Below are 22,447 nucleotides of genomic sequence, written 5' to 3'. Positions count from 1 at the left end.
CCTTGCTCCAGTCAGAACCCAGGCTCAAAAGAGAAAACTCAAAGACCCTCCAGCCAGGGCTCCCGAGCAGAAGGAACCACGAGGGAGGGCTGTCGCTGGCCTGCGCCTTCCCTTGGAAGCCCCTCACACCCTCGTCTGCACTTGCTCTAAGATCTAACTCCATTCTTGCCAGAGCCCACGAGAGCCATTGCCTTGGGCTCACAGAAGGGACTGGAGGGCTCGAAACCTCCGTTCTCCTTGGGAGTCCCTTCACCACCAAACAGGTGCCCCAGGCGCAATCCTCCTCCAGGGAGCACGGTTCTGCCCCCCTCGTTTACAGCCCCGGATCCTCTCCTCGCAGTCCCCGGAGCTTCTTTCTCGTGGACGGTGGCGAGACCACAGGGACCGTGTTTCCCTGTTCCTGTCGCAACCCCTGGACTGCCACCCCCACAGCCAGATGTCCCCGCGGCTCCGCCGGTGCCTTCCTATGTCCCGGCTCCCCGTCGACCGCCCAGCCCAGGCCATCCCCGCCCATCTCTGCTCCGCCTCCGCGGGGCGTGCAGGGGAGCGGCCGCCGTCCCATCGCTGCTTCCCGAGCGGCCGCCGCGGCAGCCCGCCCGCCCAGCCCGGTCACCGCCGGTCTCTGCAGGTGAGCGGCACGGGACCCGGGCTCCGGGGGTCGGGCAGGGGGCGGGGGCGGCGGCCGTGTGCCCGCCGTGTCCGGCTGATTCACCGCGGGCTGCCGCTCCCCTCCCCCTTCAGCCGGGACGCGCCCGCAGCGCGCCGCCGTCCGCCTTCCTTGGGGCTGAGGAAGGGCAGCATCGGCGACAGCCGGACGGGCTCGCTTGGTCCGGTTTTAGCCTAATTATTGTTTCCATTAGGTCGAGCACGAAGTTCCGTGGTGTATGTGCTAGTGCGCTGGGCGCTGCTCCCTAAGCAGGGCTTGTCCTTGCTGGGGAAAAGGGTGGAAATGCAGGGAAGGGTGGTGGGCGCGGTGCTGGCGGGCGCTGGAGAGTCCTGGAAAGGCGCGGTGTCCTTGGCATCGTGCTCGCGATTTGCCCCCGTTTGAGGGGTAGTGCCTTAGTGCTGCAGATAAGGGCGGGGATGGGGGCAGGGGAGCGGTGTGGCACAGGTACACCGGGAGATTCGCCGAATCTGTGCCGCCGCCGAAACAAAGGTCACACTAGTGACCTGCACTTCGTGGGTTTGACTCGTAACCGGGAGGAGTTTCACGTCTGTGGAAGTGTGCACGCGGCGTGGCAGCAGTGGTGGGTTTTCAAGTGCGGAAGTGAATTTATTGTGTGTGTAGAGAGAGAGAGCGCGACTAGTCTATATGTCTGTGTGATTCCAGCCTGTAAAACCTATAAAAACCGCAGTCACTACAAACTGCTGGAACTACAAACACAGGAAGTGTAATATCTTGTTCAAGGCGTGACAGGTTTACTGCATGAGAATGCTAATTAGACTTCTTTTAAAAGCTAGATCAAGATTCTTGCAGCATCACGGAATTCCATTTTCTCACCCCATATTCGCACAAGTTTGGTCTTTTGCGCTATGGTCTCTGGTTCAAAATAGAAAACTCAACCTAAAACATTGCTTGGGCTATGATCCAATTATAATAGATCTGTACTAGTGTTGGTGAAACTATAACAGGAAGCACCTTTTTTGGAAAGAGGAAAGTGCAAAGTAGGACCAAGACAAACGTCTCATTCTTCCTCTTAACCTGGCAGTTTGTCAGCACTTAGAGGACAATCTGCAGTCTAAAGGAAATTACAGTACAGAAAACTGCTCGTTTCCTTTCCACGTGTGTGTAGGGGAGTAGCACTGAAAATAGAGATCTGGTGCCTTCGTTCTTCTTTCCTTATGTTTTCCCGAGTATCTGACGTGTTCAATTTCCAGCTCTGCTAACTCCTTTACGCTTTTTCTGACCATCAGGACTGGATGGTACTTAAAATAAGTATTGTGGGCTAAGTATTGTGGAAAGCAGGTTCTTTTCCTGTTGTAAGCATACCGATGTAAACTAACCATTGCCAGTTTACAATAGCACAGGTGGTGTTGTGTGGATCCCTGCTAGCCTAGGAAATGTAACTTCACATGGTTACACAGGTATCGGTCTCTGTCACAGCCGTGACTTAGTTTGAAAGGTAGGTTGATCTGAAAGCTCTTTGAAATGTTGGGGTGTTTCAGCCCTGATTGAAGAGCTTCATCCAGGAAGAAATCACTATGCCTTGTTCGAGAAAAGTGTAACCTTGAACAGCTGAGGCTTTTTAGCGCTGAGAACCGGACTAGAAACCTCTCAGCTGCACGAGCTGAGCACGCCCTTTTCCCCCTGCTCGCAGTGAGATGCGCTTGGCTTCTCTCCCTGCTTGCGGTCCTTTTCTCTGGGAACTTTTGTTTGGCAGCGCCTTCCCGGCGCGCGTGGAAAGGCCTGGAGCGGCCGGGGACGCGCGGGCGGCGCGGGGCGGGGCCGCGGCGGCGCGACCTTTCACCCACTTCTCGGGCGCGGTCACGTGAGCGCGCTGGGGCCGGCGGCGGCCCGCGCCGGGGAGGCTGAGGCGGCCCCGCAGCCGGGCAGATATGGAGTGGGACCCCACGTCTTCTCCCCGATATCCTGGGGGAAAGGCGGCTGAAGCAAGGGCTTGTATTAAAAAGACGAACAAATTACATCCCCACTCCCCGAAAAAAAACACAAATAAAACCCCCGCCAGTCAACAAAACTCCAAAGCTATGTATTTTTTTTTAGCATTCCAAACCCATTGTGTTTGTCCTGCAGCATGCTGTATCGTAGTCCTGAACTCCACGTGTTTGGAAAAACAGGATTCAAATGACTGAACCCTCTTTCTTCAAGTCTGGGTTGACTTTAATGTGAATGTCAATTTCAATATTTTTGCAGATCTTTGGAACCGGTTCTTCAGTCTTTCAGCCTCATACAGGCTGAAAGACCTTATTGAGGTCTTTCAGCCTTGTGCAGTAAATGGTCATTGAACTACTGTGAAAGCAATTAACTCAGTTTGCTTTTGATCACCACACATTGTTGTCCATCTTCCAGGATCTCCTAAATCCTAAAATGTGACATCTTTCATGTCTCGTAGAAGTCCTGCCGTTCCAGAGACGTTTGTTGTCATAGGGAAGATAATAATTCTTGCTTACTGCAAGAGCACAGAAGCTCATTAAGTTCAAAGGGTGAGAGAAGGGATAAACTTGTATAATCTAAATGCCTGGGTATGTCTTTTATAGCAGTTAAAAAGAAATACCCAGGTCTAAAGCCTAGTTTTTATGGAGTGGGGGAGGTTTCTATGTGGTACAGTAACTGTGCAGTGTTTTAGCAGAGTATGCTTCTCTCTTACTCAGTAAGATTATTCTGGATTTCTAGAAGGTCAGAGGATGTAGCTTGCTGGGATGTGGACAGTATAACATGTATTGCAGTAGAGGCTAGAATGATCTAAGAGGCCTAGGAACAATATAGTATGTCCTGTATAAGGAAAAAATCCCTAGGAATAATCCAGTTGTAAAAGTTTCTGTTTTGATTTGGAGAATGTTGGTGGTTTGTGTTTGTTGGGGGCTTTAGGGGGTTGTTTGTTTATTTGTTGAAGTGTACATTTTGGAGCCATCTTCTACAGGAGCATGCTGTTGGGAAGAGAAGAGAGATGATATGATCCAATAACTGTAGGGATTAATATTCCTAAGGGTTAGCCTAGTAATTAATTAACAGATTGTTTGCAAATCTCCTGTACTTTGCCTGTTTCCGGATCAGGTGAGAAGACAACTTGCTAACTGTGGGTTTTCTCCTTGAAATGCTGGTGAAAACAGTCTGTTCTCTGAACACCTCTCCAAGAAATCTTGATGGCATCTGTGCTGAGTCTAATGGGAGTTTAAAGCCTGCAGACAAACACTTGGTTAGATGTCTTAAACTGAAAGCTGAGCCTAGCATTGGAGTCTGGCCCCTGAAATTAACTTGCTTGTCCCAGTAGCTGGCAATCGCTGCTTGAGCCCTCAGCAATGACCGAGTGGGGAGCACATGATCTTTCTGTCACTCCACAGTTCCTCACCGCCTTGGACGTGTGCAGTGTAAACAGTGTCATTCAGTGTAATGGAAAATAGTGTTTCAGAACCTGTCGGTGACTATTTTCTCCATTGGCATCAGTTTTTCTGAAATGGTTCCAATCTGATCCAGCCCCTCTGAGCAGTTGAAAGCTGTGTGTGAATCAAAGCTCAAGCTGCTTTTCTTGACTTTCTGTTTGAGAGCTACAGCTGTGTGTTTGCCATTGCTACAGTGTAGTGTCTGTTAGGAGCTAGGAGCATTGGAATGAGTCTGCCTCTTGGTGTGTCCTACATTATTCAGGATCCCAGGGGCAGTAAGCTTCTGGGACAGAAGGTCTGTGTGTGACAAATAGATCTCAAGCCTGCTTTTAGGGAAGACAGCTGTTGGGGTCTGTTTATGTTGCATTCATTGGCCTGTTTGTCATTATCTCTTTCCATCCATATAGACCTGTTGCTCCAGTTTACCACCTACAAAGGGAATAAGAAAATTGGCCCAAGACTCCAAAGGAGATATCTGCAGAGGGTAATGAATAAATTCACCCACAGGTGATCTTGGGAAACTGCTGAGGTCGGGACACAAGCTGTCAGTGGGACAGCAAGTTACTGAAGACTTCTTAGCTGTTCTGATTTCAGAGTCTCTCCTGGGGGTGAGATTTGCTGTGGGTCCCAGTATTGCTGTACTTGGGCAAGTAGAAGTATTCATTTCTCCACCTTGGCTTGAACTACAGCATTTGTTCTTCTTTTAGTTGTGAAAAATCCTTAAAGACATTTGCAATTCCAGGAGACCACACCTGTCAGGTGTAGGTGAGGGTGGGAAGGATTGGAGCCAATGATTAGCAATAATCAAATATGAGAACTTGTCCTAACAAAAGCATCATGAGAACACCTGTCAGGTTAACTTTGTTTTCATCAGGGCTATGTTAATTCATCTTTTAAAGGAGAGTGACTCTTTGGTTTTTGTTTTATTTCTATGCCGTAGTCATTAGGTTCACCTGAGAAGCCTTGAGTGAATTTAATCCTTGTGGCTAATTTTTGCACAGATATGATTTGGCTTCACTCCTCTCCTATTTCCCATAAAGATTTTGTGTCTGTAAAATATGATTAGTCATTGTAAGATAGCTGAGTTATTGGTAAGACTTGGAAGCAGCAAGTATCAGTGTCCTGAAGCATGATTAGACATTACTGAAGGTTAGTAGGCAAGGAAGCAATTTAGAAAATTGCAAGGGAATAACTGCGTCTGGTTAATCTTTATAGTAAGTTCAGAAGTCAGCACCTTGTGGAATGTCACATGAGCTAAGTATAAGCTCAATAAACTGTTCTTTTTGAGGCTTTGGTATCTTGATACCTTTTTGCATAAGTGTGGTATACAGGAAGGTGTCATTACCTAAGAGATTTTCCAAGAAACAGATATAAGAGACCAGACAGTCTTTTTGTTCATATGTTTAAATGTTCCAGCTGCATATTCTATACTGTTTACTGAAGATTCTATATAACAAGACCTGAATTTCCTTTGAAAGGCATAGAACTCTAGACAAATTTGCTGTTTGTTTAGATTTCTCTTAAACTGAATGCTTTTCCCATAGCTTTAGTTTTAATTTTGTTCAACTATGCATAAAAGGAGCACCACATGCACACAAGTAAAAGCATTTTTGGCATCCTTTTGTCATTCTCTGGTTAGCTGCCTTACCTTATTGATCCTCTTGCAGTAGGGCAGAATTTTGGCATTTATATGAGTGACTGACTCCCCACCACTGTCTGACACAGGAGTGGATGGGACCTTGAGTTACTGAGTCAGTGCTGGATGCTGCTGTACAGTGTATACTTCAGTGCCTGAAATTTATTTTATTTATAGCAAACGCCATGAAAAACCTTCATATACTTTACTGAAGTCATATCAGTTTTATTATTGATAATACAGTAGTTTTTAATTTGATAGGAGCAGTCAGTGTTTTCTCTAGATAGGTGTGACATTGAATTTCAAGCTTATTTTTTTATTAGGAGCTTGTACAGTTTCCCACCATATCACTGCAAAATACGTGGCACTCAAAGTCAGCTCCAAAAATCTACCTGCAGCTAAAGACTGGCAGGCTTTCACTGGACAAGGTAGTGGTGTTTAAAATACCAACATGCATTTGAAAACCTTGTATAATGGCACATTGGTGCTTTTCAGCAAAGGCAAAGTTACAGGAATAACGTTGAAAATCTGGGATGAATCATTTTCTAAACAGTTCTTCCTGCAAAGTCCAGCTTCTTTTATCCTCCAAACTACTCATACATTTTTGTCAATTGCAGAAAACTTGGCTCTTTTCGAATATTTGGCTGCTGCTACCAATTTGAATTTCAAGGTACGTTATTTATTTAAAGCAATTGAAGCACAAATTTCTTGTTCAGGCCTTAGTGCTCTGTAAGTTTATTTTTTGCAGCAGATGTCTTACGAAAACTCCTACATTAAATTTCTTAAAGCATCTCTGCATGTTTGATGGTTCAAGCCCTTCATCCTCTTACTGGCTCTTCACTGGACTCTCTCCAGTAATTTCATTTCTCTCATTGGGGAGCCCAGAACTGGGCAGAGTTTTTTGAGATGGGGCCTCACCAGCACTGAGTTAGAAGGGCAGAGTCACTTCCCTCAACCTGGTGGCAACAGTCCTCTCCTAGTGCCCCCAGGATTCTGGTAGAACCCTCTGCAGCCTTTGCTGCAAGGGCACCTTCTTAGCTCACATGCAGCTTGCTGAGCTTTGCTTTCCAGCCTCGTGTGTACCACCAGTCTGGTGTGTACTGGTGTGTGGGGTTGCTCCTCCCCACGTGCAGGACTTCGCACTTCTCCTTGTTGAACTTCACAAGGTTTCAGCCTGCCTGTTGCTCCAGCCTGTCAAGGTCCATCTGGATGGCAGTGAAAACCTTTAGTTTCTCAGCCACTGCTCCCAGTTTCATTCCCTGTACTTGTAAATCCATGGGCAGTTTCAGTTTGGTGGTTTTTTCTCTGGTGGGTGGGGTTTTGGGTTTTTTTGCATCCACTTCTGGGATTACTGTATATGTCAATTAAACCGTAGTAAGTGCCAAAGTGTGGAAATAAACATGCTAGAAAGTTATTTGAGGATGTTGGCACTGGCTTTGTAGTGCTTCACTAGATATCATTTCATTGCAAGCACAATCTAGGCCAAGTCAGCTGCCATAGCCTAGTCTGAATACTTTGTGTAGGTGGTACTGAGGGATTGGACTGACAGGACCATCAATAACAGAAATCCAAGTGAAATGCTTAATAATGCCTGAAGAGATTGGATAGACATCTCAGTGTTTGGAATTCTCTTTCTTTTGATTTAGTGCCTGATATGAAATCAACAGATTTGAGCATGAGAAGTTACTTAGTGATTTGTATAAAAAAAATGCATTCATAGTTTTGGCTTTCTGGGAGATAGAAAATACAAATTTCTATAGTGATGGGTTACACAGCTGAGAGAAAATACTTGGTCACTGTCTCAGCACAAACACAGTGCTGATGTTCAAGTGTTTAAATACTGGCTTTGATTTCATTAAATCTGTCCTCAGACTCTTAAAATTCAGTGATCTACCCTAAAGTGTCAAAATACGTTATCACTAAACATACAAAATAAACCTTTTGGGTGTCTGTTTTCTTTTAAAAGCTATAGCAAGCTCACCTCCTGAAGGGAGATCTGATGTGTGGACAGCTAAATACTAAATAAAACTTCTTCAATATTTTCAATATTTAAAGAGGTTTCAGAGTTAAAGCCTTTTACGAGAACTTCTGGGAACTCCAGAATTATTTTCCAGTTCTCTGTGGCTTCTTTTAACATTCAAACAGTAACTCTTACTGATTTGCATGTTAATAGAAATAGATTCCCTCCCCTTCTCTTTTCTCTTTTAAATAGACTGGTTTGGGGTCAGACCACGACTTCGGGGTACTTGCTTGGTTTTCCAAAACCATTCTCCATTCAAGATGTCTACCTTTAAATGGAAATTTTAATATAGTTTTAGGTATGTTTACTAATTAAAATTGGGTTCTGATATTCTTCTCCACTTCCCATCTCGAAAGCTTCCTTAAACAGTGTCATTTTAAATAGTTTAGTATCACACTTTTCTCCTCACTAGTCTGTATTTGAAACCAGAGTGCCAAGCTAAAATTTGAAGTTGTAAGTTTATTTTCAGAAAGGAATGAAGAGTTCTTTAGGGTCAAGTTTCAGTTGTGGTTTGTTGGTCTTTTGTTTTGAGTTGGGTGTTTTTTTTGCTTCTAAGCTTGCCTAGCTGGAATTTAGCAGGAGTCAGAAGACAAAGCCTTTGTGATGCTTCTCATTGCTTTATTGGTGGTACCTTGTATGTGCCTGAAGTTATGAGGGCTTCCAGGTAATTCTGAATTCAGAAATGCCATGATACAGGTAATTCTGAACTCAGAACTGCCATCATACCTGTAATGCTGCAAATCTACCCACAATCTGTGAACACTCTTGGCCTGGGTGCCAAGGATGTCTGTTTGAGAGCTCTGACAGCATCAAACCTGTGTGTGGTGGTACATCGCCATGTTCTCGGAGACACTGTATGCAGCAGCCATTGCTTTTTGTAGAAAGCTGTCGATTTTTGGTTGTCCAAGTAGAATAGTTGGAAAGAATTGTTTTGTGAGCTTGGTTTGGTTACTGACAGTCATATGTCCTATCATATATATATGCATATAAAAGCTAACCTATGAATAGGTGTCAGAAACCTGTGAGGAGAGACTGAAACTAAATTATCCACCTACCTAGAAAGGGGAGTCATAGAATTAAGTCTTTCATTGAGGTTTTAGGTGTTTGGGATCACATGAATGAGACCTCTTCAGTTTTCCTCTGCAGTTGTTAATTTCCTTTGCCGGAGCTCTAGATGTGAAAATTGTGTTTAAGTAATATGTCTCTCTTCGTTAGGTGTTTAGAATCCTGACAAGGAGAAATGGCAGGGGGTTTTCTATTCAAGAGGAAGAGTAAATGGGGGGAAAAAGTGAATTGCATAAGCCAAGCAATGTATGGGAAGCAGAAGACATCCTCTTAAAGCCGAGGATTTACTTCTTTTTGAGGTATAGGTGGTGACTTTACTCTTTTTAGCACTGTCCATGTAAAGCATATGAAATCTACAAAAACATAAAAGGATTCATACTCAATAGCATTTCCAAGAGTAACTGTTTCAAGAATTAATACCTTGTTTTGTGCAGTGTACTGTAATGCAGTTAGTTGTGTCATGGCTTGATGCTTTTTAAAATGCACCTGACAGTTCTTTCACTGTGCTTCAGAGAGACACTGCCAACCACAGGTAACTTCTTGCATGCCTGACTTAAATGGAAGCATCCTGCACATGGTACCTCTCTTAGCTTCAGATTTTCCAGAGCTGAAGCCCTTACCTGCTTCTGTGATTGTAGCAACATGTAAGCCCTAACACCGACTGTTGAGTGTCTGCAACCTGAAGTCATAAGGTCTCTGAGTTAAACCTCAGTCTTTGCAGTGTAAATGTCCTGAATCTGCAAAAATAACGTAACAGTCTGAGGATGCTTTATGCATAGTAGATGTAGCAGCATAGTTTTTCAGACCATCAGCGCATAGGATTTCTAGTGTGCAATGTGTTTTCTTGACTTAAAAGTGACATCCAGCCTAGCAGTGTTTGTTTATAACAATGAGTAAAAAATTGGACTTAGTTTAGTTTGGCTCAAGCAGAGGTATGAAAAAGGAAGAGGAGAAACATCTGCAGCTGTTACAGCATGTTTGAATTTAAGCAAAACCAGATAAGAGCAAGAAACAGGCAGTTTTCTTCTTTAAATAAAAGGAAAAAACTCGCAATCAATAAACCAAACTTTAAGGTGGGTGGGTGTGTGTGTGTGTGTGTGTGTGTGTGTTTAAAGATACATTATTATCACGAGAGAACTCTGAAAAGAATGAAAATAGCCATTTCCGATCAGTTGTAGAAATTACTGTGCTGGGTTTTTTTTTTCCCCTTTGAGTAAGACTGCCAAGCTGCTAGGGAAGTCAAAAGCTGTTGTTCATGGCTCTCTGTTGGGAACGAGGTTAATTAGTGTATGCTGTGCACAAATATGCTGCAGACTCAAATGCCCGCAGTTAGAAGACGCTATTGTTTCGGTGCTGGCTGAGTGATTGATGTGGGTGCTGCCTTAGGAACAGTGGCAAGTCAAGTTTAAAGTCCAAGGCTCCGCCTGTGCCCTTTTACCTACTTTGCTGGCGAGCACGTGGCAGCGCAGGAATGCAGCGAGGGGAAGCGTACCGAGGCTTATGATTAAATTGGCCTTTAAGAAGGGAAACAAGTGTTCAAAGAAGCGGCTTCAGGAAGCCTTTGGTATTCCGCCATCATAATTCAGGGCAGTCTTAAAGGCTTACGGTTTTCTTAAGTAAAGAAAAGGAATATGAAAAGAAACAAGCTGTTTTATTGTTTCACATCTTAATGTCAAGCAGTACAGTCCTAGAACTGGACTGTATTTGTTTTCAGGGCTCGTTTGGTTGATTCAGGATTAATTCTTGCTGGATTAATATTTTTTTTCATTTGGGAGTGAGGAATATTTTCCTTAATGAAGCTTATTTATTTCTATGAGAATGCTAAATTTTAGTTCATTAAAATGTCGGGGTTGACTATTAATGCTTAATGCTATTTATAATATTTTTCTGCCTTGGACTGTAAAAAATGCATGTGCTTAAAAACGAAAGGGTTCCTGAAATTCTTTCCATTCAGAAACAAAGAGGAGCTCAAATACAAATTTCCAGGCTGAGAAGTCACAGGGTAGTTGAAGGGTAACATAAACTAGTTGATCTTGTATTTAAGACACTGGCATTCCAGAATACAAAATTCCGTGAGTGAACTGAGCAGAACCTGCTGGCCCTTCTTGAGACAAATCCAGGTGCCTGATTCTCTGTGTGCAGATCCAGTTGGGTTCGTTGTTTGTTGGAGTTTTATCATCCCGGTCTTAATAGGGCCACTAAACATATGATAAATCTTAACTTTGAATGCATTTTCAAACCCTGCTGAGTTCTGGTTAGACCCTGTATTACTGCTGCCTCTGCCTGTTTTATTGCTCACTTGTCAGCTAGTGATGAACAATTTAAATGAATGAATGGACAGCTGACTTGGACTTCCTCATACTTGCCTACAGCAGGGCCCATATAAGTAGTTATTAGTGACAGAGTCACTAAGTACTACAAATTGCAGTTGTTACTAGGGCACGAAGGGCTTGTGTTAAGGCTTTTGAAACTGGTGTTCAAAGCTGGGTTTCCTTCTTCCCATTTTTTCTTCTTTGTTATTCTAATCAGACGCTGCACACACATAAATCAGTTGCATACTATCTGTAGGATACTGTGAGCTTTAGCTGCCTTGATTCACCCAGCACACAGCTTCTAAAACTTGAGCAGTGGCTGATGGATTTGCGAGATCTGTGAATTACCATTAGGCACTGTAGCAGTAGTTGTATTGCAGAGGTGGATCACTGTAGGCTGGTCCAGGGACAAGCACGTTAAATATTGCAAAGAATCCATGCCTGTTGGTCAGCAACCTTAATAGATGATGTGCAGCAGCACTTACCTCATTCATCTCTGCTAAATATTCCTCCTCTTTCTTTATTGTGTATTTATTTCCTAGGCCTACTGTTACTGCGGCATTCCCAGTGCTTATATTCCCTGGTTGTCTACTCGTACACCTTTGCACCCATGCTTTGTGTTTCAGATGACTTTGATATAGTAGAGTATTTACAGACTAGAGGAGCAGCACTACAGTTGCAATAAAGTGCTTTTGAAAGGCCCACCTAAATTGCACTGGTTGGTCCTCATGTGCTGTTCAACAGGGGATGACAGTCTACCAGAATTTCATTACTAGCTTTAGGTTTGCAAACAAAATGTGAATTTTAGCATTTAGGATTTTAAAAGGGTAAAGTAGTTGTACTTTTTTTTATTTTAATTACATAGAAATGCCAGTGCAACCTTAGAACACTTGATATTGATAATGTGTTTTGTACCAGTGAAAATCTTAATCTAAAACTTACCCTTGAATCCTGACCTACAGATGGGGTAATAAATTCCACTACCATTTAGTCACACTTCTAGGAGGATATTGTTTTTATGGCTATGCATGAAAGTTTTGATAAGCTAATAAATTAAGTTGGACAAGAGACCGACTTTGGAATCATGATGGGCTCCTCAGGAATACATAGTTTGGACCATTTCAACATTATACATGGAGTCTGTCTGCAAAAATCTACATTCTAATTGTATGTGCTCAAACAACATTAGTCTGAATTAATGATTAGTAGGAGTAACTTCCAGGGTGTTCACGTACAAATGCTGGTTATAGAAACTAAGAAAAGCTATGGAATTTCCAACAAGTTTAACAAGGGCAAGTGCCAGATTCTGCATTTGGTTTGGGGTGCACCTTGGATGTGTGCACAGATGGGGAATGAGGTGCTGGAAAGCAGCACTGTGGAAAGGGACCTGGGGGTCCTGCTCACTGGCAAGTTGAATCTGAGCCATCAGTGCCCTGGCAGCCAGGAGGGCCACCCGTGCCCCGGGGTACATCAGGCACAGCATGGCCAGCCGGGCAAGGGAGGGGATTGTCCCGCTCTGCTCTGCACTGGGGCGGCCCCACCTCGAGTGCTGGGGCAGTTTTGGGTGCCACAGTATAATAAAAGATATAAAGCTGTTAGAAAGAGTCCAGAGGGTCTCTGGATCGTGAAGGGTCTAGAGGGGAAACAATACAAGGAGTGGCTGAGGTCACTTGGGCTGCTGGGCTTGGAGAAGAAGAGACTGAGGGGAGACCTCATTGCAGCCTGCAACTTCTTGTGAGTGAAGGAGGAGGGGCAGGCACTGATCTCTTCTCTGGTGGCCAGTGACAGGACCCGAGGGAATGGCCTGAAGGTCTGTTGGGGAAGTTTAGGTTAGATATTTGGAAGAGATTCTTCACCTAGAGGATGGTTGAGCACTGGCACAGGCTCCCCAGGGATGTGGTTGCAGCTCCAAGCCTGACAGAGTTCAAGAGGCATTTGCACACCACTCTCAGGCACATGGTGGGATTCTTGGGGCTACATTGGGTTTCCATTTCTGTTTTAACTTCCAGTCGTTTTTGTTTGAGTCATTTATGGCTGCCTGGTATAATTGTCTTCTGTCTATATTGGCATGGTTGTTGATATTTGTTTGGGCAGTTAAACTGAGCTGCAGTTCCATGAAATTTCATCATAATTTCATATTTCTATGGGAAGGTAATTTTTCTGACAGTTGTAATTTGGTTTCCTCAACTCTGCATAGTTTTGATTTTTTTAGTTATTTGCCAGTCACAGCACGGAGCCACAGGGTCTAGTCTCTTACTGCTTTGAGTAATCAGTTTGAAATTAGGATATGAAAAAAATGTTGGGAGAAGGTATGGCCAGCAGCAGCTTTGTTCTTCTAGCTGAGGTGAAAACTTTAGATACATTTTGTTTCAAATAAAACATCTTCTGAATTTTCTTTGAGAAGTAAGATGCTGTGTACCTGTGATATGCTTTTCTAAATGCCATGGCTTTCACTTTCTGTTCTGCTCTGATTTTTTTATGTATTGCATGGATTAGGTGATATGCAGCTATCTGTGATGCTGCCAAAATGCCTGAGTTACTCGAGTGTTTTGTTTCTGTTTGCAGCTGTTGTGGTTAGAAGAGGTGCCTTAATTAACCTTCAGGACACTCAGACTGAAGCACAAGCATAGCCTGTAAGGAAAAGGCAAGTACTGTATGTAAATTTTTCATACTTGGAGATCTTTGCCAAAATTATGGTGTAGAAAATATCTTGCTAGAAATGGGCTAGGTCATGGTTCCTTTGGACAAGAAGAAAATACTTGTTTTTAACTTTGTTTTTTGGCAGAACTCTCTCTGAAAATGGCGGAAGCTCATCAGGCAGTAGCTTTTCAATTTACAGTAACTCCAGATGGGATTGACCTGCGTATGAGCCATGAGGCACTCAAACAGATTTACCTGTCTGGTGTCTATTCATGGAAGAAGAAGTTCATCAGATTCAAGGTATGCTAAATTAGTGAAGTCCACCAAACTTCAGGGTTATTTAATATTTTATGAATTTACTGAACTTCATTAGGGAAAATAGAGTTGTTTTTTTTTTTTCTTTATGGTAAGTGAAGTTCCTCATTGTGAAAGACTTATGTGGGGTTTAGTGAAGACAAGGGGTACTGAGGAAGATAGCACTGGGTGATACTATATAGACTGAAAGGGTGCATATTTTTGATTTATTCTATGGAAGCAAGATGAAGCAGATGTAGAAATTAACAACAGCTTTAACTGACTCCATTCTCTTCAAAGTGTGCCGTGTAATTATGTAATATTTTAGCGGAAGTCAAAAATACGACTCGTCGTGATCTTTAGTGTCATACCTCTTAGAGGTACAAGGCTCCACTCTTTATTTAGGCTAAGTAGTATTGTTTCTGATGAGGTATTTGATGATGATTGATTTGCTGTGAATTTATTGTTTTGTTCATGAGATTATAATTGTAAGTATCTGTTTCATTAGTAGCAAACTACATAAGCTACAGGCTGTATTCCACATTTCTTTCAAAAACATTAACATGTTAACAGCAATCTTACTAAAATTTTCTTATAAAGCTATGACAAGGACCATTTAAATTATATAAAACAACATTAATTCTGGTTCTCAATGTCTTGTTCAGTAGAATATTTTTGCCATGTATTCATGCAGAAAGGTCTAACTCAGTGTAAGTTGAAATTATTGAAGTGTCATTTGTTTTAGAGTTCTTTGTTTCAGTATTTTTAGTAAGACTTGCAGCAGGATCAGTGATTTCTACAAGAGAATGTAAAAGTTCCTTTCATTGTTGATAAAGTTGTTACAATTTTCTGTAGTAATCAAACTTAAGCAAATCCATTCCCTACCTCCTGAGATAATCATATGTAAGAAAATGTTGGATAATCTTAAGTAATTGTTTCTAACTAAATGACTTAAATGTGTTGATTTTTGTTTCTTTCCATGGTAATATGAAGTCAATCACTTTGGTATGAAAAAATTATGTGAAGGCTTTTCTTTCCAGAATGGAATTATCACCGGCGTTTATCCTGCAAGCCCATCTAGCTGGCTTATTGTAGTTGTGGGTGTGATGTCAACAATGTATGCCAAAATTGATCCTTCCTTAGGAATAATAGCTAAGATCAACCGAACACTTGATACAACGTAAGTAGGCTGAAAGGTTGCTGTTCCTCTAAAGGGAGATCAGTTTTATTTGCAGCTACTCTTAAAGTTCCTGTTAAATTATTCCTGTTAAAATGTATCTGTTTTGGAACAGTATGTTTTTGACATGGTAAGCCAAATAAACAGATGTATGAGGATATGAAATAGGAAGGTGGTTGTACCAGTATTGCTGCATTGTTTTCTGGGTATTTGGGCAGCACATTTAGGAACTTCTGTGGCCTTTGATGTTGATGCATGAAAAGGTGTTTGGAAAGGAATTTATGAAAGCAGGGTAAGCAGGCATAAAGCTTGTGTAAGGCCTGCCTGTAGTACTGTTAGACTTATGCTTGCAATACCAGCGTCTCTTTGGAACTTAAATGGACACTAACTGGCATATGCTGGCTTTTGTTTTCAACAGTGGCTATATGTCAAACCAAACACAGAACATTGTGAGTGGAGTACTTTTTGGCACAGGGCTTTGGGTTGCCCTTATCGTCACAATGCGCTACTCCCTGAAAATGCTGCTCTCCTACCATGGTTGGATGTTCTCTGAGCATGGCAAGCTTACTGCTGGCACCAAGTTGTGGATGGTAAGGATATTTTGGCTTTGTTTCATCTTAACTTCTAACTGATCAGTATTCAAAGCCCTAAGAGAAAATTTTGTAGTTTTATTCCTTTCTTGTGTTTTTTCTGTCATGGGACAGGAGGCTGTTAGGTAGCTATTTCTACTGTCACTTTCTAATGCTGTAAATAAACTATTCATTATGGTCCTCTAGAAGGAAGAGTAAACACTTGAAGAATAACTTCTAAATTTGCCAACACCTTGGGCCTGTGTGACTCAATACCTACTTCTTCTCTGTGTGCAAGTACAGCTTAAAGACCTTGGGCTGCAAACACCAAAGAATCTTATCCTCACAGAAAGTGCTCCCCTAATTCTTTGTTGTAGTGTTAGGGTTTTTAGTCATCCATTATAAAATTATTCTCATGCTTCAAGAAAATATTATTGAATGTCCTTTCAATTGATTTATTTGTATGCCTCCAAAATGGGTTAGGGAAGAAGCATAAGGTGTAGGTAGCGTGTTATGCAGTTTTCAGATAAGGATAAGGTGAGTGGCATTTCTCCTGTGGGTTGTTGTGGTGCTTTGGAAAAGGATTCTTAGAGGATGTGATAGGTATAAAGTGAGAAAATGTAGGAGATGTAGGTGCTGCAAGAGATGAAGTGGGGTTTTACTACTCGGACTCAGTTGTTCCATCTCACTTTTGCCCATATTGTTGTAGAAATAGCTTCATTTCCGTACTGTGCTAAAATTAGTCTCTGCAGCCTCAAAAACGAGCGGATGTGCATTAAACTAAGCACAGGTCATGGTTTACTATGGGAGATGTTCAAGGGCAGGTGTCCAGAATGGTGTACACTAAAATAGAGTTTAATGTTTATCTATTACAAATGGAATTTCTAATTGGTGGTTTCTCCTGGAAGCGGTATCAGCCTCGTGACTCGAATTCATACAGTCCAGAGGCTCTGAATGGTAAGGCTCTTTCTGTCAATTGCTTGGAGCTGTAGCTGCCTTGGTTTTCAGCATGTCCTACCAGATAGATAATTTAAAGCTCTTAATATTGCCTTACCAACCTTAAAACAGTACAAACCGTAATGCTACTTACCATGCTTTGTTGTATTTATAAATTTTTGTCTATCATATATGTTGCATTTTATTTTACTGTGTATTATATATGTTTTAAAAATACAGAACGCTGGAGGTGTTTGCCCAACAGTGTCTCATCTACACTTACTATGAAGGTCTATTTAACCAGACCCAACAGAAGAAAAGAGTGGCTTCACTAGTGAAACAGCTCCAACTAGCTTAGCTTTCTAGTACTGTTTTCTCTTCAAATGGTCATGCAGATCAAAAACTTGAACTCTGATTTTAGTCACAGTACAAAGTGTTTTTTCAGGCTGGTTGGAAGTCTGGTTGCACTTTTAATCAGCATATTTCACCTTGTAAAGTCAGATTTCCTGTATCAGTATTAAGGGGAAGATCCAAATATTAGTTGCTGTTTTAAAAAATTAATTTAAAAGTGGTAATAATGCGTGAACAAATGCAACGTATGTTAGAATGACATTATTTGTCATGTCTGTGTATGAAATCAGAGATGTAATGAAATGTGTGTGTCTGTCAGATCACTATTGGTCTCAAGCTATTATAAGTTCTCTATTACAAGTTTTCTTAAGAGATAAATACTGTGAAATGTGTTTGCTGGTTTTTTTGCAGTTGAGCAGGTACTCTCTGAAAAGGCTAATTCTAGCCTTTTATGGCTTAAGAGTTCTGGGATAAAATTGTCTCTAAGTACGAAATTAGATTTCCTGATGAAAAGCTGAGCTTTTTCTTTCCCACCCGTTTTCAAAATTATCTTGTCCTGAAGCACAACTAGATATCATTAGGCAGATCACTGTGATGCATCCCATGTACATCTGATGGCTCTGATACAGATTCATTTGCAAGGAGGTCTTTGTTGCTGGTAATACTGTGCAATTCTTAGTTGTTTTGTGCTGCCTAAAATTATCTCCTCTAGCTGTGCTGACCCAGGAAACTGAGAGGGAGGAAAAACTCTACCTTCTAACAGTTTTGGTAGGAGAAGTTTTCAGAATTTAGTAGTGAAACGACATCCCCTGTTTTATTTTGTCTTGTCTGTTGGCTTGTGTATACTATCCTGTGTATTGGACCAAGATTACACTTTGACAATAAAAGTTCCACTGGATTGTTTGTATAACACTTGACCTTACTTTCATGCTGAAGTAGGGTGGCAGTATCAAAATCCTTTTGTGAGTAGCTTGGGAGTTGCATGGTCTAGAATTCCAGCTTAGTGTGTGCTGCAACTGAAAAGTGGTGGTAGACAGAAATGCTGCTTCTGTTTTCACTCTCCTATGGAACAGGATAATATCTGAAGCTAAGTTGTCTCTGGCTTTTTTGTTTTGTTGCTGGGGGTTTTGTAACACAAGCACTGAGTATAACACTGGCATGCTTGCACAATTTGGTATGTTCAAATCATGCAGTAGACTACCTGGCATTGATTCATGCTTGAATTAACCCCCTGTAACATCAGCCCTATTATTGATGTTGAGCTGTAATTTTGGAAAACAATAGACCATGATACCAAAGCATAAGTATTACTTTTAAAGAGTACTGTAGTTATCTAGAAACTTTAGGTGAGTCACAGGCCTGATAATGATTGTGTTTTGAAGCACAATTCAGATACGTTTGTAGTATCTACTATGTAGTATAGTAAAAGATCAACTGGCAGACTTGGTCTTTTTAATCTTTCCAAAGGGAAATGTATGAAGAAGTGCTAAGTAACTGTCTTTATATTGAGATCAAGGTGTGCAATACACGAACAGCAATCTTGTCTGTGACAGGAAAATGACTGGGAAGTCAGGAATCACCATGCTTATCTTGCTCTTCCACTGACATGTTGTTTAACTTTTAGGAAGTTAGTTTCTGTCAAGGCCTTTTTTAACTTGTGAAACAGTGATAAATATGGTAGCTTCCTAAACCTAGTACAGTATAATTTACCAGTGAAAAGGACTGTGAGTTACATTACACATTTATTCTGTCATTTTTCTTTTGTTGAACCTAATAATTTGATGTGTGTATTTTGTTTTTGCTTTTCTTCAGGCCCTTGTAAAACTCTTCTCAGGGCGTAAGCCCATGTTGTACAGTTTCCAGACATCTTTACCACGATTGCCAGTTCCAGCTGTTAAAGACACAGTTAACAGGGTATGTACATTCATCAGTTTATTTTCTTCAGTAACACAGAATCCATACTTAGATGCCTTTTGGGATGTTTTTGCCATGTTTCATGTTCAAATACTGCATCGTGGTACTAATGTAGTCTAACAGGTTCAAACTTCTGCATGGAGATTAAAATAAAGGCTGTGACAAACCAGTGAAACTGGTGACAGTTTGAAGCCAGTGTGATTCACACTGGATGACATGATGCCTGTTGTTGTAAGGCTGTGCCACAAAGTGTGATATCCAGGGTTTTTGAAGCACAGCACTTTTGTGATCCTCCACAGGCTGTACAGTGTGTGTTATTAAATGTGTGTGTTATGACACAAAACCTTGTAGTAAAGTGTGCAAATGTGACAGTATGTCACAGAAACTGAAAGTTTGATTTTTAGAGAAGAAAAAAATCTCTGCTACTGGAGAAGCAACATGTCTTACCCTTTGAAAAGGAAAATATTTAGAAAAGTTACCTCTTCCACTTGTGTTTTGCTGACAAATGTCTGAAAAAATACTTTATTTTTTGAAGTTTGAATGTAGTATTTGCAGCCTTATGGATTAAGACTGGATAATCTTTGTTTACTGTTAGAGTGCTTTATGTAGGAATGGTGAGAAGCTATGTATTAATTCCTCTACTGATGCTGATTCTTTTCCTGTGTTCCAGTATCTGGAGTCAGTTCGACCACTTATGGATGATGAAAAGTTCAAAAGAATGGAGGGTCTTGCCAAAGATTTTGCATTTAATTTGGGACCAAGGCTTCAATGGTATTTGAAGCTAAAATCCTGGTGGGCCACCAATTATGTGAGTAGATAAATAGAAGGCTCAGTTGTTCAAATGACATCATTTGTTCCCTGGGGCTCTCTTTTGGCTTAAATTCCATTATTTCGGAAATGTAAAAGCAGGAAATTGAAACTGCTTAATATTTTTTTTAAAGTGCTTGTGACTTTGCACATAAATAATTTGTGTGATTTGGTAAACAGTGTGGTGAGCAAAGGTGAATGAAACTTGAAAAAATGAATCCTTATTTTGCATTTTGTTGTTCTGGAGCATTTTGCTGTTAGGATTGCTTTTGGGGTTTGTTTATTTGCCTGTTGAGCTTGATAACTCATTAATGGGCCTGGCTACCTAGGTAGTTTAGAAGAATGATTTAGAACAATTTTTTAATATAAAGCAGCTGGGGCATATGTAAGAAAAGTAAAGAATTGTAGCAATACAGTGTTTGGCCTGTCTTTTCTTTTTTTTTCTTTTTTTTCTTTTTTTTCTTTTTTTTCCTTTTTTTCTTTTTTTTCTTTTTTTTCTTTTTTTTTCTTTTTTTCTTTTTTTCTTTTTTTTCTTTTTTTTCTTTTTTTCCTTTTTTTCCTTTTTTTTCTTTTTTTTCTTTTTTTCTTTTTTCTTTTTTTCTTTTTTTCTTTTTTTCTTTTTTTTCTTTTTTTTCTTTTTTTTCTTTTTTTTTCTTTTTTTTCTTTTTTTTCTTTTTTTTTCTTTTTTTTCTTTTTTTTCTTTTTTTTCTTTTTTTTTTCTTTTTTTTCTTTTTTTTTCTTTTTTTTTCTTTTTTTTTCTTACCAAAAAGAAAATCCAACCCCCAACATCATAGTGAGACCTGTAATGCAATTCCTTCTTGATATATTATCTGCTATAATAGTGCCCAGGTAGCCTAATCTGTCCTGGCAAAGGCTGTAAAGCATTCAGGAGACATTTTAAATATTAAATATATTATAAATATAATATATTTAAACAGTCAGGACATTTTAAATATTATGTGGAGATCATGACTTCTTTGGAACCTTATCAGCAAGATATAGCTGAATTTAATTTAGTTCTCTCACCCGTTTTTTTCCTTGTTTTCCCTGAAGCTTGATAGAAATTAGCGGGGTGGGGGGTTGTTGTCTGTTTTAAGTAGGGAGGCAGACTAGCAGTTTCCTTCCTGCTTCTGTGTGGAATGTTGTCTTGTGGAGCCATCAACATGGAAGACATAAACTGTGGAAATGATGGGATTTGACTGCTTTTGTTTTTCCTTCCTGCTGCAGGTTAGTGATTGGTGGGAAGAATATATCTACCTTAGAGGACGTGGACCGATTATGGTTAATAGTAACTATTTTGCAATGGTAGGTGAATCCTATAAACATTTCTGGCAGCTCTCTTACTTCTTGGCATTGTTCTGCTTAGAAATCTGTTGCCACTGAGTATGCAACCTTCATTTTTCTTCTAGTATAACCGGCAGCCAGTATCTTCAGGTGCCTTCAAGTATGTCACATGCTTGAAGTACTTCAAGTACACCTATCTGAACAACCCTAGCACAGCTTCCACTTTGGCAAACTCATGCAGTAAAGACTTAAACAGTTTTGTCTTTACTGTAAAAAGCAATCTTTCAAAAGCTCCATGTAAAACTTCATGGGTAACACAGTTGAAGGAGGTGTGTGCTCATACTAGTAAATGCCTGTACAGGAAGTAAAATTGTAAAAGACTCTAAAATAAAAAGGAAAAAATAAATATGATGGTCTTGGATCAAGTTTTATGTAGCATTGTCTTTTCTACTCAAATGATTAGTAATGTTTAAGGAGATTGTGACTGCTGAAGAAAAGTTTCATCAGCTCACTGCATTCGTGCACTTTATATATTTTAAAGCCTTTTCTGTATTGTCCAGAATAAACTTTTAAGAATGTGAATGAGAAGTACGATCAGGGTTTGTTCTTTAAATGTAGTCTGGTAATCATTAACTTATGATTCTTCTCTACTTTATAGGACTTCCTTTCTTTATATCCCACAACTCTGCAGGCAGCTAGAGCTGGTAATGTTATCCATGCCATCCTGCTGTATCGGAAAAAACTGGACAGACAAGAAATCAAGCCAGTATGTATATCAGTTTAAATGGCTGTTTGATCTTTTTCCAGCACAGTCTATGAGAAGTTGATCAGTTTTCAGAATGGGAGAGGAGTGGAATTGTCTTACTGTTACTAATTTTTGTGGTCCCAATCACCTCGGCTGTCACTTGAATTGCACATGGGCAGAAACTACCAACTATCAAAAATACAGAATTGGCTGGATACAATACAGGAAGGTTGGGTTAAAGGACTGGAGACTGCTTGACACCAAGAGGGGGCCAGTGGGAGCTTAAGATGATGATAAAATCCTGTGTTGCACTAATTTCTCGGTAGCAAAGATAGGCAAGCTAAATCCTGTTTGAGCTTCTGTTCTGTCCAGTGGCTGTGTATTGTAGCAAACAATTAAGTAGTTTATTCGAGGTTGTGGAAGGGATGTCATTAGTTGTACAGAACTCCAGATCTGCGAAATGTGAACTTTCGTTCTTACACAACCATAAACAGCTTAAAAGAATTAATTGAGGGGTAATGCATGCTGTGTGTGTAAGTTTTGCATCCAGAGCAGCCATGGAGAGCTCTTTGGGTTTCAGATGCTAGCTAGCTTCAGTCTTCCCTCATGAAGGGTGAACTTTTGGTAGGAGGGGAAAA

General features: G+C 40.9%; 1 protein-coding gene across 3 annotated transcripts in view; it reads left to right on the top strand.

Annotated features, from left to right (window-relative positions):
- The first annotated feature begins 547 nt into the window (after positions 1-547).
- The window catches only part of CPT1A (carnitine palmitoyltransferase 1A), a 39,844-nt gene continuing 17,944 nt past the window's right edge, over positions 548-22,447 (top strand). The window contains exons 1-9 of one of the 3 annotated variants that reach the window (XM_069017098.1): positions 548-628; positions 13,658-13,736; positions 13,878-14,032; positions 15,067-15,206; positions 15,622-15,793; positions 18,872-18,973; positions 19,644-19,781; positions 21,008-21,085; positions 21,723-21,830. In XM_069017098.1, the coding sequence (XP_068873199.1) occupies positions 13,892-14,032; positions 15,067-15,206; positions 15,622-15,793; positions 18,872-18,973; positions 19,644-19,781; positions 21,008-21,085; positions 21,723-21,830 (879 nt within the window). In that variant the 5' untranslated portion in view covers positions 548-628; positions 13,658-13,736; positions 13,878-13,891. Of the gene's footprint in view, positions 629-1,146; positions 1,248-13,657; positions 13,746-13,877; positions 14,033-15,066; positions 15,207-15,621; positions 15,794-18,871; positions 18,974-19,643; positions 19,782-21,007; positions 21,086-21,722; positions 21,831-22,447 lie in introns of those variants that run through there. The other 2 variants (XM_069017100.1, XM_069017099.1) reach the window with 2 other exon arrangements.

The sequence above is a fragment of the Aphelocoma coerulescens genome, chromosome 5 (genome assembly GCF_041296385.1).
Source record: "Aphelocoma coerulescens isolate FSJ_1873_10779 chromosome 5, UR_Acoe_1.0, whole genome shotgun sequence".
Classification (NCBI taxonomy): domain Eukaryota; kingdom Metazoa; phylum Chordata; class Aves; order Passeriformes; family Corvidae; genus Aphelocoma; species Aphelocoma coerulescens.
This window is presented reverse-complemented; position numbering and strand designations above follow the sequence as displayed.